The 19,266-nt window shown below is 37.1% G+C and overlaps 1 protein-coding gene across 10 annotated transcripts in view; it reads right to left on the minus strand.

The window, feature by feature from the left end:
- The window catches only part of LOC133848465 (potassium voltage-gated channel protein Shaker), a 233,032-nt gene that overhangs the window by 124,333 nt on the left and 89,433 nt on the right, over positions 1-19,266 (minus strand). The window contains exons 1-2 of one of the 10 annotated variants that reach the window (XM_062284046.1): positions 3,705-3,887; positions 3,244-3,282 (exon numbers count right to left, since the gene is read on the minus strand). The exons of 4 other annotated variants lie outside the window; for them this stretch is intronic. In XM_062284046.1, coding sequence (XP_062140030.1) covers positions 3,244-3,282; positions 3,705-3,760 — 95 coding nt within the window. In that variant the 5' untranslated portion in view covers positions 3,761-3,887. Of the gene's footprint in view, positions 1-3,243; positions 3,283-3,591; positions 3,888-7,697; positions 8,055-19,266 lie in introns of those variants that run through there. 5 more of the 10 variants (XM_062284047.1, XM_062284054.1, XM_062284051.1 and 2 more) reach the window with 5 other exon arrangements.

Below are 19,266 nucleotides of genomic sequence, written 5' to 3' on the forward strand. Positions count from 1 at the left end.
GTCGCATGCGCAATCTGACGGCGTCATATGACGCATACGCAACGTGGGCCAAAGCATGGTCAGATCACGGCTAGCATATGCCATGCAAATTGCGCCCAGTGTCATAGCGAATATGCATTGCCTGTTTTTATTGTTGTTGCTGCTTTCGATTTGCATTTGCGACAACAGAACAGAACAGAGCACAAAAAAAAAAACAGCAGAAAGCAGGCAACCTTCATGGCTAATAAGCAGGCTGGCAGCAGTCACGGCACGTGGAATATACGACCTGTTTTTCTTTCTGTTCTTTTTTGGGGCCATTTTCCATGGGTCACTCTTACTCCAGTCGAGGGGAAGGACAGAGAGAGAGAGAGAGCAAGCGAGCGAGCGAGCGAGAGAGAGCGAAAATATTGATCAAATTTTTGTTTGTCAGCGTTGCCACAACAGCAGAGCAACACGGGACAAATAAATCGCTAAACTTAACAGCAGTTCCCTTCCCTTACTTTCCCCCACTGCCCCTCTCATCTGCCGCTTGTCCGCCTACAAAGAAATGTCGCGCAAACAAACAAACAAATAAATTTCTCAATGCCCAGCCGCGCTCTGTAATGGATCATCATCATCTAGCGACTATCAAATCCAATCTGACAGACTGTTCCTCAATCTCCCTCCCTCTGCCTCTCTCTTTGTGCTCTCCTGCTGTGCGGTGGCTGCTGCTGCAAGGCTGGAGAAGAACGCTTTGCATTTGACATATGCACAAACACAGCGCTCTTCTCCTCCTCCTTAGCCGTCTCCTCCTCCTCCTCCTCCTCCGCCTCAGACTGTCTTGGGTGCTCTGTCATAAGGCAGCACACACAATGGCAAAACGATTTTCGTGCTAAAAATAACAAAATTGATGGCGTCTTTTAGCCCCTCTTTCCCTCTCCCCCCTCCTCCTCCTCCTCGTCATCCTCCTGAGCTGTGACTGTGTGTGCGTGTGTGTGCCATAAAACAAGCAACGAAGACCAAGACGAAGACGAAGACGAAGACGAAGACGAAGACGTCAGGCGGCGGCTGAAACGGTTAGCGGGCATTTTTGATTGCTGGGTATTCTATGAGTGGGTCGGGAAGGGGAGGGGGGGGAAGGAGTCAGGGCAGCGGCAGCGGCAGCAGGTTGTCGGCTAGCTGGTCATGGCCACGGTGAAGGCGAAAAACAAGCAAATCAATTAAAAATTGTTCGTTAAGCAAAAGCAAAACAAAGACCTGTCGACGTCGCTTGGCTGGACTACAAAATATTTTGTGCTTGCACCTCCCACCCCCCCTCTCTCTCCCTCCCGAAAGATTCCTTTCAAAACACTCTCACCCACTCCCCCTACCCCTCTCCCTCTTCTAAACCCATACTCAACCAACGTGTTTGGTATTTTGCCCTCACTGCGCGCCACTTGATGGAATTCTTTCGTGCCGCCTGACATTTCCGGCAGCGACTTCAATTGCGGTCGAGTCATTGTGCCCGCTCCCGCTTCCCCTCCCGCTTTCCCCACACTCCCTCGCAGTGGGGAGCAGCTGAAGTACGTGTCGTAGCCAAGTACAAAACTAGCTTTATTACGATTACAGTTAAAGCGAAAGTCTCTAGCAAATTGTGTGTGCTACATTCATGCAGCGCTCTTCGCACTGTGTCTGAGATTGCAGTTTTCCTTCTGCACTTGTCTGACACTGCAAATAGTTGGAATACTTGCCAGTACTTGCAGTGCTTACAGTGTTGCACAACGTCAAACATATATTTAATCAGTGCATAGACAAATATCAACTTTCAACTGATGTTTGATATTGTTATGCGTAAAAAATATTCTTAATTCAACACTATGAAAAACTGACGAAATTTCTATATCGATATTATTTGAAATTTCAGATATTTACAAGTAATGGATCAACATCTGTTTGCTTTATTAACAATGCTATCAAAATATCAACAACCAAGTGTAAAGAAAATTTATGACGATGCCATTAAAAATTTGTACAATACATTAAAAGTTGTTCATATATCACAAAACTATAGTTAAGACGTCATTATTCATTAATCTTTATGCATTCAATTTAGAATTTTAAAAGCAAATGTATATATTTTCATATTATTGTTAATCCCAAAAATACAAAATGTTTGTATAAATGCGCTCATTCAAATTTACTCGTAATTCTTTATTTATTTAATTTCAAAAATAAAAATATTTTTCAGTTTTGCTTTTGCTGTAGTACGAAGACTCAATAAATATTGCTTTGAGTTACAAAATTATTCAATTTAAAAAATTTGTATATTTTTGTATTCAAAGGTAATCAAAGAATTTAAATAAAAATGTGAAACAACTTTTTGTCACTTTTAAAACTTTTCATTTATCGTTCAATTCAAGGTTGATTCAAATGCTGTTCAATTAAAATAAATTTAATGGCTATAATATTAATAATCAACATCGATAAGTAATGTGTTATTCATAAAGTTAACAATATCAGTCATTTACATAACATTCTATACAAAATAAATGAAAAGATATATTCTGCATTCTATTTTTATTTTGTGAAACATAATAATCAAAAATGTATATAACAATAAAAAACAATTTCGCTAGGAATCTATCCCCATATGAACTAAATTATCGATTCCATATAGCGATAATTTTATGTGCTGTCGTTATCGATACATTTTTTATCGCTTATCAAAAAACTGCATTTGATTTCATAGTCTGCATGTATGTACATATATTTTATCAAACATCATAATAAAAAATATATACCTCGATAATTTTATGTTTATCGTTATCGATAACCTCTTTATCGATCATCGTACAAATATGCTCAAAATTTTATGATCTATTTATCACAATACATAATTTATATATATCGAAATTTTAGTATACTTTATCAAAGATTATAATATAAAATAAATATATATCCAATATTGTATGTTTGTCGTTATCGATAACTTGTTTATCGATCGTCATCGAAAAGCTGCATTTTATTATATGCTCTATATTTTTATTCCAATAAACATTATAAACTTTAACTATATATACAAAATAATTTCGATAATTTAAGCTATAAAAAGTTTGGCGTTATCGATAACTTGGTTAACGATAATCGGAATCTGCATTAGATTGAATAAACTATATGAAAAGTATTGGCTATTGTTCCCAACATCTTTTCAAATGTGTTAATTCTGTGCGAAGAGCGCTGCAATTGAGTCGAGCTTACACTTATGAAGATAAAAAAAGGTATTAATCGATATACGAGTATAGTTACATCATCTTAAAGTTATCCTGCATGACGAACTGCTTCTGCCTGCACGTTGTTTTTTGTTTTAATTTTTTTTTATTTTTTTTATTTTTTGGTTTGTGAAGCCAAAGCACACAACACACGAAGCACAAACGAAACGGCGACACAAGCACATGTAAAAAAAAAGGGTAAAAGCAAGAGAAAAAAAAATAAAGAAGGTGAAGAAAATAACTTTAGAGATTTGGGAAAAAAAGAGCGAGTGAAGAAGACACCATTGCGATGTGTCAACTAGATTGCGCACAGTCTCTCGCGAAGTTTTCTATATTTTGAAATATATATTATTTGTATTTTGGTTTTTTTTTTGGATTTGCATGCCTCGGGTGGAGTGGAGTTGAACTGGTAACTGCAAACTGGCAACTGGCAACTGGTTTGGTTTGGTTTGGTTTGCTTTGCTTTGGTTTGAGTGGTTCACATCATTCATCCTCTACCTCTTCTTCTTGTGGCGCATCTCAGCTGGCGAACGCACCGCGGGCGCCGCGTGCATAATTCCCGACACCAGCTTTGTAGTTTATTCTCCTCGCCTCGCACCGCAACAACAATAATAATAAAACAAAAATGAAATGACACATTCAGAGCACGCTGTGATGTGAACGGGCGCGCGCGCCACTTTCAAGTGCAGTTTCCCCCGGACTCGACTGGGAATCGCAATCGCAATCGGAATCGGATTGGGAATGGGAATGGGAATGGAAATCGCGCTTGGAATCGGCTTCTTGGTTTCGTTTGCCGATTCTCCGACAGCGATCGTCGTCGGCTGGTTGTGTGTTGTTTTGCTCTAATTTAATTTTGAAACCTTGGCTTTGCACACAACCGGAAATACACAAAGCATAGAGCAAGAGGAGAAAGCGAGAGAGAGGGAAAGAGTGAAAGAGTGAACGATAGAAAGTGGCATAGTCTTGAGCGAGCAGCTGACCAAGTGGCGTCTTTCATAATCGAAGTGCGATGAAAATCACAGAGCAAACTATGCAAAACAATGGAGGAAATAGTTCTGCGGGGTATCGAAGGGAACGGGGGGTAAACAGGGCTCAACATGAAAGAGAAACGAGAACCGAGAACCGAAAACCGAGAATGAGAACAGCACACGCGCTAACGCTTGCTTGTTGGCGCATTTTAAGCTACACTCAAGGCCAAAAGCACTCGTCGACCGCGCTGTCCGTGCTTAATAATCGGCCACAATATGCGCCCTTCTTCTTCTCCCCGCTACCCCCTACCCCTTCCAACCCATTTGCAGTGCCTCGGTTAGTTCCGCTTTTAACCCCCAAACACATCTTATGCATATGCAGCGTTAATTAGCTGCAGGCGACAATCGATGATGACAAGTGAAAAGCATAACTGTAAAACACAACCAAGCACACACACACACACACACACACACACACACACATACATACATCGGCAAAGTTCATTGGTCAAGAGCTGTGGAGGTCAGTTCATGGCAAGTGGCAAGTGGCAAGTGCCACAATTGACTCAAAACAAATTGTAAAGGCAACCCTCGACTTGGATACAACACAAGAAATATGCTGACAAAGGGATGAGAAGGTCAGCTTTAACATTCTTTAGGAAAATGAAAGAAAAGCGCTCTTTCATCACTTCGCTCATAAATATTTTCCACACAGCTTTGTTACAGCTCTTTAATTTCAGCTTGAGTATCAGATGCCAGCAATGATTATGCCCAATAAAAACAGACTAACAAAATGTACGTCAAGATAAGCGAGCGATTTATTTATTTTTATGCCTGTAGAGGAAGGCTTCTTTATAAACATAACTATGTAAAAGAGAGAACATCTCAAATTGCTGTCATAGATATTTCTACTTTACCACATTATATGAATAATTTTTTCATCATTAGCTTCTTCATACCAAATACTGAATAACTTCTGTCTATTGAACTAAAAATCATATTTATTGCGTATGCAAAAGTAAGTACATATACAGCTGTGAACTTTGAAATAGCAGTGTTAGCGATATGTGCGTTTAAAATTGAACAAGTAAGAAAGCTACAGTCGAGTGTACTCGACTGTGATATACCCGCTACCCATTTTGAATAAAAGCAATATATTTTGCGGTATTATTCTCAAAATATACCAAATATACTACAAAAATAATAAAAAAAAATATACCAAATGGTATATGTGGTATATCGATATAGTACCGCATTCAAAATATACCGTATATGGAACAATATACCAGATTGTCAGCCAAAGCAACTAAGACCCCTAGTAAGTAGGCGTTTTTGCCCATACAAAAGTATTTTTTTAATAACTTCGACAATTCGTAAACAAATTTTTAGGAATCATAACTAATATAGTTATTATTGTACAGTATCTACCAAAATTCGTAACTCTAGCTTTAAGATTACGCTTGTGACTCGATTTTTTTGATTTGCGGGGGCGGAAGGGGCGTGGCAAAAATTTGAAACAAACTTGATCTGCGTGCAAACATAACAAATGCTGTCAAAAATTATAGCTCTATCTCTTATAGTCTCGGCTGTTGACGCTGATCAAGAATATATATACTTTATAGGGTCGAAGATGCCTTCTTCTACCTGTTACATACATTTCCTGCCGGCACAAAGTTATAATACCCTTCTACCCTATGGGTAGCGGGTATAAAAATACTGTTATAGACACAACTTACAGATAAAATTTAGTTATAACAGCATTAAGTATATTATATATATATATATATATATAGTAATATTTGTTTCTTTGAAACTAACCACATCAGTAAAGAGGAATCTTAAATATTTTTATATTTTTTTTATGTATTTTCTTCTTTCTTGAATTTTTTCGCTTTATACATATTTATTTCTTTCATCTTTTATATACTAAATTTACTTTATTTATTTCACTTTAATATACATTTTATTTTATTTTATTCATATTTAATTTATTCAACCTTATTTTACTTAATTTTGTTATATATTTTTTTTATTTTATTTGCTTTTTTAGCTTATTATATTTTTTTTATTTTATATTTAATTATTTTAATTTTATTTTCTTTTATTTTCATTTATTTCTAGCGTTGATTTTATTTTATTTTTAATTGTATTACATTTTATTTTAAACACTAATTAATTTTGTAATTGCTTAACTTTCTAATTCTTTTATTTTATTTATTTTGTTATATTTTTTTATTTTTATTTTTTAAATTTTATCATATTTATTTTATTTTGTGATAAATTTTTGATATATTTTATTTTATTAATTTTGAAATTTTGACTCTTTTTTACATAATTAAATTAAAATAATTTTGTAATTATATAATTAAATAATCTTCAGATTTTTGAATAATTTATTCTATTTGTTTTATTTATTTTATTCATGCATCTTATTTCATTTACTTTATTAATTATATTTATCTTATTTATATTTCCTTTTTTTATTATATTTATTTTATTAAATTTGTATTTTATTTTATTTGTTTTACATTAGTCTAATTTTGTAGTTTGTTATATTTTATTATTTATTTATTTTGCTTTATTTATTTTTAATTCGAATTAATCTTTTTTTATATTTTTTTTTAATTCAAATTGTTTTATTTCATTGCTGTCTATTCCAATTAAATTTATATATTTGCTATCAATTTGATTAAGCTAATCGCAATTGCTGCAGAACTTTTGTTTCTTTATGTGTTTTCCCACGGATTGCAGCAAGTTAATTGAGAGCCGAGCACAACCACAGGCAACCGCAATTAAGCCATAAGCGATAAAAGTGTTTAAGACGAAATGAAACGATATCGAAAGTGTTTAGATGCACATAAATTATGCTTTTGTTTTGCTTTTGTAGACAGCAGTTTTATGTTCAAACATTTCCATAGATCGAGAGAGAGAGAGAGAAGTGAATACGCAATAAAGTGAAGAGCAATTCAATATTGAAGAATCATTTGAAATAGTCGAACAAACTAGCAGCTTCAGACGCGTCTCCCAAAGATAAGCGAAAAGAATTGCGAACACGAAATTCTTTGGAGGCTACCTGAAACAAGTCGCGAGTCGAGTCGAGTCGAGTCGAGACGCATTGCGAGTCGTAAATGTGGAATTTTGGTATTTTGCGTTCCTAAGCAAATATTTACAAAATAATAAAACGAAATTATAATGCACTAAAACAACAGCTAACAGCTAGAGCTCGGGCAGTGGCAAGAGAAGCGAGAGGCAGAAGCTGGGGCGAGGGCGAGGGCGAAAGCGACAGAGCTAAAGAGCTGAAGAGAGAGAGAGAGAGGTGGGAAAGAGAAAGGAGAAGAAAGCGAAGAAGAAACGATTCAGTAGACGAAAAGTGGGCGGCGCAGGGCGGGCAACGAAACAACGTAGCAACGCATGAACGTAACGCGTAACGAGGCAACGACGTAAGAACGATATGAAACGATGAGTCGAATAAGTCAATGAGTCGAATGAGTCGAATATAGTAAGTCAATGAGTCGATGCTTACCTTGGCGCTTGGCTTAAGCTGCCGTGCGTCGTCGTGATGTGGGCCATGCAGGCGATCCATTAACTTACTCCAACGCCCACTCTTGGCTCCGCTTGGGTTAACACTTGCTCTTACAAATCAAGATGCACCAAGCACTCACTTCTGTATTTACAGTGTAACAGCCAAAATTTCGATGGGGTAGAAGTGTGGAGAATAAATATTTTTTTTTTTGTTTTTGTTTTTTTTTCTTGAGAGGCTTTCGTACTTGTTTTCTATTTTATAATCTGGTTTTGTTGTTTTTCTTTCTTGCGTACATGTACAAATACAGCTAGAGACACAGAGACACACAAAGTCGCTGAGCTGTACAATAAATATATGTATTTATATGTTACGTATACGTAATATTGTTATTGCTGTTGCGGTTGCTGCTGTTGTTGTTGTTGTTGTTGTTGTTGCTCTTGTTGTTGCTGCTGCTGCTGCTGCTGCTCCTCTATTCTCTATTCTAGGCGTATTTATGGAGGAGACAACGAATAGACAGACAGACTAAAGTCTAGATATATATTTATTTATATTCAAATTCAAATGACAAAAGAAATGAAACGAAACGAAACAATTTCTGTTGGTCTCTGTGACTTTTTTTCTGTTTTTTTTTTTCTTGTCTGTTTCTTTGTGAACGCGTGGGGCGCGCCTATGAAACGCAGGTGGCAGGGGGAGCCAACATTTGTCGCACACATTTTTCACATATTCAACAACAACAGCAACAACAACAGCAACCGAAGAATGAAAACTTTGAAAATATCACCAACAACAACAACGAACGAACAAAAAATGGAAAAAAAAGAAACTCATGAATTCCACAGAAGACAAGACGATGAAGATGTTGTTGAAGAGAACGCGATGGAAACGAAAACGAAAACTAAAACGTAAACTTAAACGGATCACATAGACGGAGACAACGACAACGTCATCGACATCGACACATCGGGCGACACTTTTCACATCATTTTGCTTGGCTTAATTGCCGCCGTTGACGCTGCAATTGAAATTCAGCGTGAATCACGAAGCACTTCACACATCAGTTTAACACAGAATTTTTCGCGCGACACAAAACCAAAAAAAAAGGAAATTACAATAACGTGGAAACGAAAAAAAAAAGAAAAGAAAATGAATTGGAGGGAAGCGAAAAAACGCACTGGAAAATTAATATATTTGGCCGATTGCGATTGTGGGGCAAGTGCGAAGCGTTCACCAGCGAGCGCGTTACTGAAGATCGCCTCAGCTGACGACGGCGACGACGACGACGACGACGATGGCTCCCGCTGCTGCTGCTGCTGCTGCTGTTGATGATGATGATGACTGTGGACTGCGGCCAGTGGTTGGCAAGAGGCAGGAGAAGGGGGAAGGAGAAGGAGGAGAACGTGGATGGGGCAGCGACTGCGACTGCGACGTTTCTGAGCAAATCCAGCGCATGTCGCTCTACTCAGTTTGTTCTACTCTCTGCAAGTTTGCCCCAGCGTCTGTGTGTATGTGTGTCTGCTATTTTTTTTTTATTCTTTTTCACGCAAATTGTTTTGCAGCAGCCGCAACGTCAACGGCCAACGGCCCAACAAAAAACCAGCTGAAACCGCTTTGAAGTGCGTTCATGCGGTTTGCGTTTTCACGAACAACAAGTTGACAAATTTTGCTTTTCATTTTCAGTTTGTAGGAGCAACATTCAGTTGACGACTACGAATCAACAATTTTGAAACTATTGATCATGGACTTAGTGTACGCATAAACGTTAATAAGAACTGTGCGTTCATACCGCAAGCGTTTACACGAACAACAAGTTGACATAATTTTTGCCTTATAAACGCAAGCGACTCAACAACTTTGAAATTATTGATCATGAACTAAGGGTACGCATAAATTTTCCTCTAATCATATTCAGTATTCAAAACTCAAAACATTAACAAAACAAATACGACTCATCAACTTTAAAAATATTTATCATGATCTGACTACACGCAGAAATGTAAAAGGCAAAATGTGTTCATACAGTCTGCGTTTTCACAAACAACCAGTTGAAATTGTTCTTTTAATTAAAGCACAAACATTAAGTTGGCAACAAACAAGTCAGCAACTTTGCAATTGTTTATCATGAGCTGACTTCACGCATAAACATTGACGTTAATGACAACTGTGCGTTTATGCCGCATGCGTTTAAGCGAACAACAAGTTGACACACTTTCGCTTTATCAATTTCAGTGTTCAAAATTCAACATTAACTAGATAACTTCGAATCAACAATTTTGTGACTATACAGAAACATGTTGACAATTTTCTATTATTCATTTTCATTTTACACTAAGTTTACAACTACGACTCAACAACTTTAAAGTCATTAATCATGAACTGACTGTACGCATAAACGTTAGCGGCTTTTTCATACACAAAAAGTTGACAAAGTTCACTTTATTAATTTTAGCAAACAAAACATTAGGTTGTCAACAACTTTGCAAATTTTTATCATGAACTGACTAAACGCATAAACCTTAACGGCAAAATGTGGCCAGCCTTGTCCACCTGTCTCGAATTGCAGCAGTAAACACACACATTAACATAAATAGTTGTTGCATCCTCAGTGCTTAGTTTTCAGTGATCAGCCTCGGCCTTGTCACTTATGCAACGTTTGTACAACATTCGATGCGAATTTGTGCCATGATAATAAACTTTACCAAACTCGGAAATATTCAAAAAGATATGAAATCTTTATTTTCAAATAATTTCGTCAGAACTTTTTGAAGATTTTTCCATTCATTGGAATATTTTAAGAACTAAGTGAGATTGTTTTATGGAGAACTTGAGTTTGATTTAGTGAAATGTTTTTCATGCAATTCTTCCATTCTTATCCATAGCATAATATATCAAGAAATGAACGGCAAACCAGTAAGAAGAAACAAAACAGGGTGGTACCACAAAAATACTAATAATATACCAAAATATATTCCCATTTTGTACTGACTAAGTAAAGAAAAGTCAATTGAATTGGAAATATTTAGAAAAAAATTTGAATGTGTCTAACACATAATGTTTTTAATATTCTTTTGCTACCGATAATATTATCATAATTGTAGTCACAATGGAATTGAATTAATTGATTCACACTTTTCCACACAATACATTTCAATTTAACAAAAACATTTTCCAATGTAATTCTTCCATTCCGTACAATATTATTTCAAGACATGAATGAAAAATGAATTTTTGTATTAAATTTTTATTGAAATATTTTAAATTGTTCAACACATTTTTTTAAGACGAATAATATTATTGTAATTATAAACACTATAGAAATTAATTCATTGATTTATCGTAATTATAAACATTATTGAAATTAATTCATTGATTCGCACTTCTAAGCAGAATATATTTCGATTTGATGAGAAACAAATTAACAAAAACATTATTTATTAAATTCTTTAGAATGGGAAAAATACAGCTACTGAAAATCTGGTTAAACCGATGCCCAAAGCCAATAGCTCTTTAGAGCTATTAAATTGATTGTTTTTTCAACGAGCACTCAGAAATGTTGTGAAATGTTGTTAACTGATTGGAATTTGATATACTGAAAAGGAAAAAGCAGCAAAAAACTATCGATTACACAAAGTGGTTTTGCGATTCAAAATAAGTCGAGATGTCGCTAACGAGCAAAGTTTTTGAACATCTGCCAAAGCGGTAGACAGAGGTCAAAGTTGAATAGTTAAGCGGCTGCTGCTGTTGCCACAAAGAGGAAAGAAAGAAAGTACAAAAAAAACAAAGTTAGCAACTAGTTGTTTTGGCTATGATAAGAAATTTGGCATATGTTCGGCCTTCAATGGAATGAGGAACTGTGTAAATGCAGCACAAAAATAACAAAAGTAAAAAAAGAAAACGAAAAACCTCAAAGAGTGGAGAAGAAACAGAAAGAGAGGCGGGCGACGGCAATCGACGCAAATGCAATTATAGAAATTGCACAAAATGCATTTCTCTGCATTTCTGCACTATTTATTTTGTTATAGTATGATAAATTCACTGCTGTTTTCATGTGTGTGCGTGTACGTGTGTTGGGGGCGATGCAAACAACGTCAGAAGAATGAAGAATATATAGCTTAATGGATTTTTGATCGTAATGAGGCTAATGATGACGTTGAGACAGAGAGAGAGAGAGAGAGAGAGAGAGAGAGAGAGTTCTAGTTGAATAAGTGCTTGTTTCCAGCTAAATCTTTCAGCATCTCTTACTTAGTTATTAATGCGCTTTATAGCGTCAACAATAGCAACAACAACATCAGCCACAACTAATAGTAACAATATGAAGAGCCTGAGGCGCGACCTTCACTCGCATTTTCTTTCGCTTTTCACTCAAGAGGATTGCGTAAAGCATCTCGACCATCGGCCATCGGGCATCGGGCATCGTCTGAGATACTTGCGATACGCAGATACTTAGATATAACGCAGCAGATACTTAGATACTTTTTTGTTCAATATGTACCGCAAGTTGTTGCCTTGTTTTCGTCAATTGTCGACAATATCGTTTTTAATGTGCCTCTTTATTTGTTTGAAAAGCAAAAGGCAAATCAACTCGCCCAAAAGGGCGACGCAGGGAAGGGGGAAGTGTGTGTGGTTGTGTGTGGCAACTGTTTTGAGAAATGCCAAGAATAATTTTAATGCATTTTCATTTTCATTTTGAAAATGAAACAAAAACAGAAAACAGAGAAACGCAAAAGAAAAAGAAACAACACACAATGCTTAAGTATTGCCGATTGATTGCTGTTGATTTTGTTGGCCAGAAAAGTGATTTTAACCAAACAATATTTGAAGCCAAAATGAATAGGCCACAACATAGGGACGTCAGGGCCGAGGCTGACGCTGACGCTGAGGCTGAGGCTGAGGCTGAGGGATTCACATGAGGTATGAGCAATGAGTTGTTAATGGACAAGCGGTGCGAATGGATCATTTGCAGCGACGGGGCAACAATTAACTACGCAGCTCAAATGGCCGAGAGCCGATAGACGATAAACGATAGCCGAGGGCCAAGGGTGAGGCCAAAAGAATGTGCGGGGGCGAGGGGAGAGGTGTGCGAAGAGGTCACGCGATTATGGGGTCGACACGATTTTGTATTGTTTGTGCAAATGTTGCGGCGCATTTAGTCAGTCATTTATTTATATTTATTTGTGCGCGCCAAGCGTGCAATTGATTGATTGATCGAATAACAATCCTGCAACAATATTGCATTTGGTGCTACACAGTGCATTGCCATCCTCCCATCCATCTACCTCTCCCTCCCCTCTCTCTCTCTCTCGCAATCCCTCGAGGGGGGATTGTGACGTCAGAATTGACACAATAACCCCTTAAAAGTGCGCCCAGTGCCAGTGACACGGCCTGTGACGAAACCAAAACAGAGACGGAAACATGTCAGGCAGCATGTTGCTGCAACATGCCTTTGCAACATGTTGCTAGCAATATTCGGGGTTGTTCCCATTTCGATTTCGTGTCGTATTTATTCACCGATGCCTCATTTCAATGCTGACTTTTGTTTCGTTTCATCGTTTCTATTTCTATTTCATATCATTTATTCACTGCGTGTTACATTTCATCGTTCCTATCATGTTTCCACTTCTTTAATATGCTTTTAATGGTGAATTGTGTGGCAATATTAAAATATCATTACATTATTTTGCATTTTGATAAATTGGATATATATTGGTAATAAAGTTAAAGACAAAAATGAATACATATATATGCTTATATAAAGAATATATAGTATTCCTTCAACATATATTTTCCTTTTGTGTTGCATCTATCAATCAAATCTCTAAAAACACTTCACAAAGTCTAAAATTAGACCAACAACTAAAGCAAGTCCCCCACAATCATTTTATATGCATTTCAATTATCATAAAGGCGACCCACAATAGCTTTACCCAATTAAACACAATTAAAAGCTCATCAAGAAATCCAAATAAATAAAAGAGCTTTAAAATCGAGAAGTGGCGTTCAAAATAAAGGCATACGAGGCGTATGCTATATATAATATGTTAGGATTAGAATGTCATTCGCAATAGCGCTGTTTACTATTGTGAACTTTTGTGTTAGTTTTAGCTGAGACACAAACCGCATGCACATTGTCCTCTCGTCACATTTGCCTCGTCATGTGAGCACATAAGGGTCTTTGAGATGGTTCAATTGGATTGGTTTATAACTCACCTGCAATGAGAAAAGGAAAGAGAGAGAGAGAGAGAGAAAAGGCATTAATCAAGTGTGTTCTGGTTCTTTTATGATAAACTTGATGAAATGAAGTGTGCGAGGTTAAGTGCTGACGTCACAGCGACGCAGTGTGCCTGACCTCGTGACCTCCTTCAATGCGGCAAAGTTCAAGGGACATTGACACAATGCCATCAAGTGTGACAGAGCAAGGGAGAGCAAAAAAGATGGAGATAGAGAGAGAGAGAGCTAGGGCAACTGTGACGTCCATAGCTTTTGGCCCAAGTGAAAGCTGCGTTGTGAATGCTTGTCGATCAGCAGTGTTTAGCTTTCAATGACGTCAATGTGCTTGACAGAGGTCAAGAGCTTGCCAATGACGTCACCGCAAAACCAAAGCGCCCTCTATGCGGAAGCTTCAGCAACTGATAGGCAAGTGAAAGCGCTGTGCCAATTGAAAGCGCTGCTGCAAGAGCTTTTCTGTGTGTTTTTTCGAACTTCCAGTGCTTAAATTTTTTCGAAATTTCAACAAGTTTCGTTTTGAATGCTGCAGGCAACGTCAACGACAGCGTCGACTGCAACAGCGACAGCGACGCCAGCGTTGACTGCGAATCGTCGTCGTCGTCGTCGTCGGCATTTGTTGCTCAGCAGCAGCGAGCACGTGCTGTTTGTCGGCTGCGGCTTTAACTTTGACTTCGGCAGTGGCTGTGGCTGCGGCTTCAGCTTCGGCTTCGGCAATGCTTCGGCTCGGCCTCGGACTCGGCTCAGCTCGTTTCGGCTGCGGCTGCGGCTGCGGCAGTTGATGTTGGTTATGCTTTTGCTTTTGCTTTTGCTTTGACCTAACTTCCCCACTCAGCTGCTGCTGCGCCCACTTTCAGACATTCATGAGCTGCTTACGGGCTTCACGTCTCAGTAGCTGTGTGTCTCTCAGCGTATGTGTGAGAGTGTGGAAGCGTGTGTGTATGTGTGTGTGTGTGTGTTTAGCAATAAAAAATGCTGCACTGCCGGCTCAGGATGCTGCTACGTGCCATACTTGGGAACTTTGCACAGTTCTCGCTGTCGCCCCGCTGCTTTTTATTTTATTGTCTGCGCGCTGCCGAAACTCTTGATCCGTCAAAGGACCCTCTCCCTCCTAATACCTACTACCTACTGCACCTCCCCTACCCACCCCACCACCTGTCACAGTCTGAACCACCGCACTTCACATTCCTGTGGGTTATTGAACATCAGCAGCAGCAGCAGCGGCAGCAACGGCAGCGGAGAAGCATCGCCACTTGACGTCGACGTCGCCCTCATAAATATGCAAAGAAATTGCAAACCAACTAAACGAGCCAAGCCAAAAAAAAAAACAACAAAAAAACGACAGCAAAAAAAGAAGGAAAATATGAAGAGAATGCAGAAGGAAAAAAAAAGAAAACTGAAAAGGAAGCGACAAACGATGCGATGTCGAAATTTCCTCCTCAATGCCGCCGACAGCAGCAACAACAACAACAACAACGAGAGCGACAACGACAACGACAACGACAACGATGCTTTTTCAATACGCCCAGGCACGATGGCATTGGGGCGTGTGAATATTTAAACTGTTCAATTGCCACGCCCACAGCGCCAATCAAGGCATTTAACGAGAACAAGTCCAAGAACATGACAAAGACTAAGGACTAAGCAATAAGAAGAACTTCGAAATGAGATGAGACACAAAAAGGAAAAGTGCCATAAGCGCCTTCTTTTTACAATGAGTTGAACAAACTAATGCATAGATTATTATTCAGATTTATCCAACTGTGCACTCACTCACACACTCACTCTCTCAAGAAGATGTTTGCTCATTTATCGATTGCAATACTTTCGCTGCTACTGCACTTCAAGTGAAACCTGCCGGTGAAATGAAGTGCTTAATAATGCACATTAAGGACTTTGCTTCCAATTAACGCAAAATCAACATTTGCTTCAATTTACACAAGTTCAATAGAAGACATGATTAATACCAATTATGCCCTGCTGCAGTTAGCGATGAACTTGAAGAAATCACATTAAAACTTTAGCTTTAAGTTGAAAGCCAATTAGGAAAATACTGCATTATTACACTTTAGTGGCAATTGTTATAGCGTGTCTCAGTTATATTTTGGTATTTTTAAGTATATTAATTTAGTATATTGTTTTAACGGGTTTCAGTTGGTTTCGTCGACAATCTAGTATTTTTTCTACTCTATGGTATATTTTGAATGTAGAACTATAGTGGTATACCAAATACTACCTTTGGTATATTTCAAGATTTTTAAGTATATTATTTTAGTATATTGTTGTAGTGGATCTAAGTTGCTTATGTTAACAATCTAGTATATTTTCAACTCTAAGGTATTTTTTTTTAAATAAGTACTATAGCGATAAAATAAATACATACAGCATTTGGTATGTCTTAGTATTTTTAAGTATTTTAATTTAGTATATTGTTATAGCGGTTCTTGATTGGTTTGGTTAATAATGTGGTATATTCTCTGCTTTATGATATATTTTAAATGCGATATACCATATGTTGCCATGAGTATATTTCAGTTTTTATAGTCTGTTAATTTAGTATATTTTAAGAAATGCCAAAAAAATAACTATAATAATTCTTATGCTCTTCACATGGATACTTTTACTTTATAAAGCTTAATAAAGTTATTTCTTAAAAAAAAAAACTAAAAGTAAGTTTCTTAAAACTTATTGGTTTAGTATAAAAATAAATGAAAAGAACTGTTCATAAAAGCATATTGAACATTATTTTTATTTAACACTAGTTTCTGACAGACAACGTACTAAATTCATATAAATATATTTATAATATAATTTGATATTTGTAATTTTGAAATAAAATTCTAAGGCACGTTAAATAAATATTTTGTCTAATTCCACGAAAGAATCATTCCTGCAATTCATACACATTTTAGCGAGAAAAGCACATTAAAGCTTGTGTTATATTCAAATATAAGTAACTGGAAAACAACCCTTAAAGCCAAAACTGTCTCACTGTGAACTTTAAATTGCGACCAACTCAATCGGAGCGCAGAACTCGCGTTGTAACTCAACTGCGATGCAGAAGAATTAAGTCAACTTTGTCGCAGCGGAATAGAAATTTCGCAGCAGCAGCTGCGACTTATTTACTATATATTCATCTCTCGAAATGTTAATACTTAGGAAGCGTGTTGCTTCTGTTCGTTTCTGTTTTTTCTTGACTAGGTCATTTCCCACTTCCCACTTGGGGAGGAGACAAAAAACAAATGTGCTTGTGACATTTCAGTTTCATTTCTAGTTTCTGCTCAGGTGGCAACTGGGTTTTATTGTTGTTGCTGCTGCTGGAGTCATAAAAGCAAGTTGAAAGTGCGCCTGGAGCTGCTATAAAATTGCTTGGTTAATTTGAGTCGCTCGCCTCGGTCGCATTACTCATACGCAACATTGTCGCCGTTGGCTAATGCTAAACTAAGGCGTCTCAGTTTAAGCCGGCCATTTGGCCAGGCAAAGTCTCGTCAGTCACTCATTTAATTTGTCATTTTCACCCTCCTCGCAGCTTGTGTCTCGCTATCTCGCTCCCTCTGTCTCTATCTGTCTCTCTACATGTTGTTGAAGAGGCACTTCAAAAGGTCAGCAGCTTGACATTTTGATTTATTTGCTTTACTGGCGCCTAAACTGTTGCTGCTGTTGCTTCTGCTGCTGCTGCTGTGGCTTGTTGCTTGGCATAAACATAATCGGCTTATTGGCAATGCCACTGCTGAACTTGGCTCCAGTTGCGAACTGATTTTGTTGCCAAATTGCGTCCAGTAAGTAGCAAATTGTTGCTGCTTCTGCATCTCCTTCTCCATCTCCATCTCCTTCTGCTGCTGCTGCTGCTGCTGCTGTTTACCTTTGCTCTACGCTGGCCTTTGTCCATTGGATTAGCTGGTTGCCTCCTGATATGCTTTGACTTTTACGACGGAAGAGGACTTAGCCAGCTTCACCCCTGCAGCTTATGTAACTAACAAATGAAATGCATTGTTTGCCAATGCTGCAACATTTGTTGCTGCTGCACAGTTAACGAGCTTCTCACGTCTCATTGACTTTGCCCACCTTTTTCGTCTCCAGCATTTCGGCTAATGGAAATTGAATTCGTTGAACCGCTTAGCTTCAAGAAATGCAAATGAAGTGTAAACCACAGCGGAGGTAAACCAAGCAACTGTTTAGCAAAAATTGTGAAGGGAAAAGCTTGAACGCATTCATTGCTCGACAACACAACTTGAAAAGCAAAAGCACAAGCAACAGCCATCAGCATCAGCATCAGCAGGTAGCCGGTGTTTTGATCAAATCTCAGAGGCTATAATGAAATTTTGCCACGGGGACTTTGCGAAAATCTACTCGAAGGAAATGATGTGGAAAACTATTGTAAGCAGCTCCTTTTGTTTTCACATGCATTCAATTTACCAGCCAGCTAGCGTCTTGAATGAGCTTCTTTAAGTACTATAGCTTCATTATTAGCCATCAATTTTATGTTGTCTATGCAAAAAGAGATTAAAATTAAAGTGCTTTTTTGTTTTACCAAATTTGTTTGTATAAACACAACTTTTAAATATAATCTCTGCTTGATTTAAAGTATTTCCCCTTCTCAGTCTTAAGCATGTATATTGTTTTCATACATATGTACATACATATGTATATGCACAAATTTATGTTTCCAATAATTTCCTATGTAAATGTATTTTAAGTCATCTATATATCTCATTTTGTTATAAGTAGAGACTGAAAAATAGTTGAAGAAATGAACAAAAGAAAGTTTCTTATGCCATCTCTACTTCCTTAACTCAACAATCTTTTCAAAATATGCACTCATTTGAATCTCTAAATGATTCTGTTTTAAATATATGTTAACATATATTCGAATTTTACTATTATTTTTTTTAAGTAATAATAAACAGACAAATGTTTTATATAGCATCACTTATTTTATGTGTATCGTTAAATGTGTTTAGAGCTTAACATATTAGAGCAAATAAAGTTTGCATTATTTTTGAAATAGCAGTGCGTAAGTTTTGAGTGTTTGCGATTGAAAAATTCTATTATAAACTCTGCTAAGAGACAAAATTTAATTATAAAAGCTTAATTCATGAACAATTCGACAATATTATTATTTTGGAAACTTCAATATTTTAACGAATATTGGCAAAAGAAAATAAATCTTTATGATGTTCATTGAAATAGTAATGTTAAAAATGTAGCTTGTAAATAATTTAATTTGGCTATAGCCAACTATTTTATTGATTAAAGACTTACACTGTCGCCCCATGCTTTGTGCACAACGTTAATTACAAAATAAATCCAATTTTTTATCATTATTATTAACGTTTTATTAATTTATCAT

Source organism: Drosophila sulfurigaster, chromosome X (genome assembly GCF_023558435.1).
Source record: "Drosophila sulfurigaster albostrigata strain 15112-1811.04 chromosome X, ASM2355843v2, whole genome shotgun sequence".
Lineage (NCBI taxonomy): Eukaryota > Metazoa > Arthropoda > Insecta > Diptera > Drosophilidae > Drosophila > Drosophila sulfurigaster.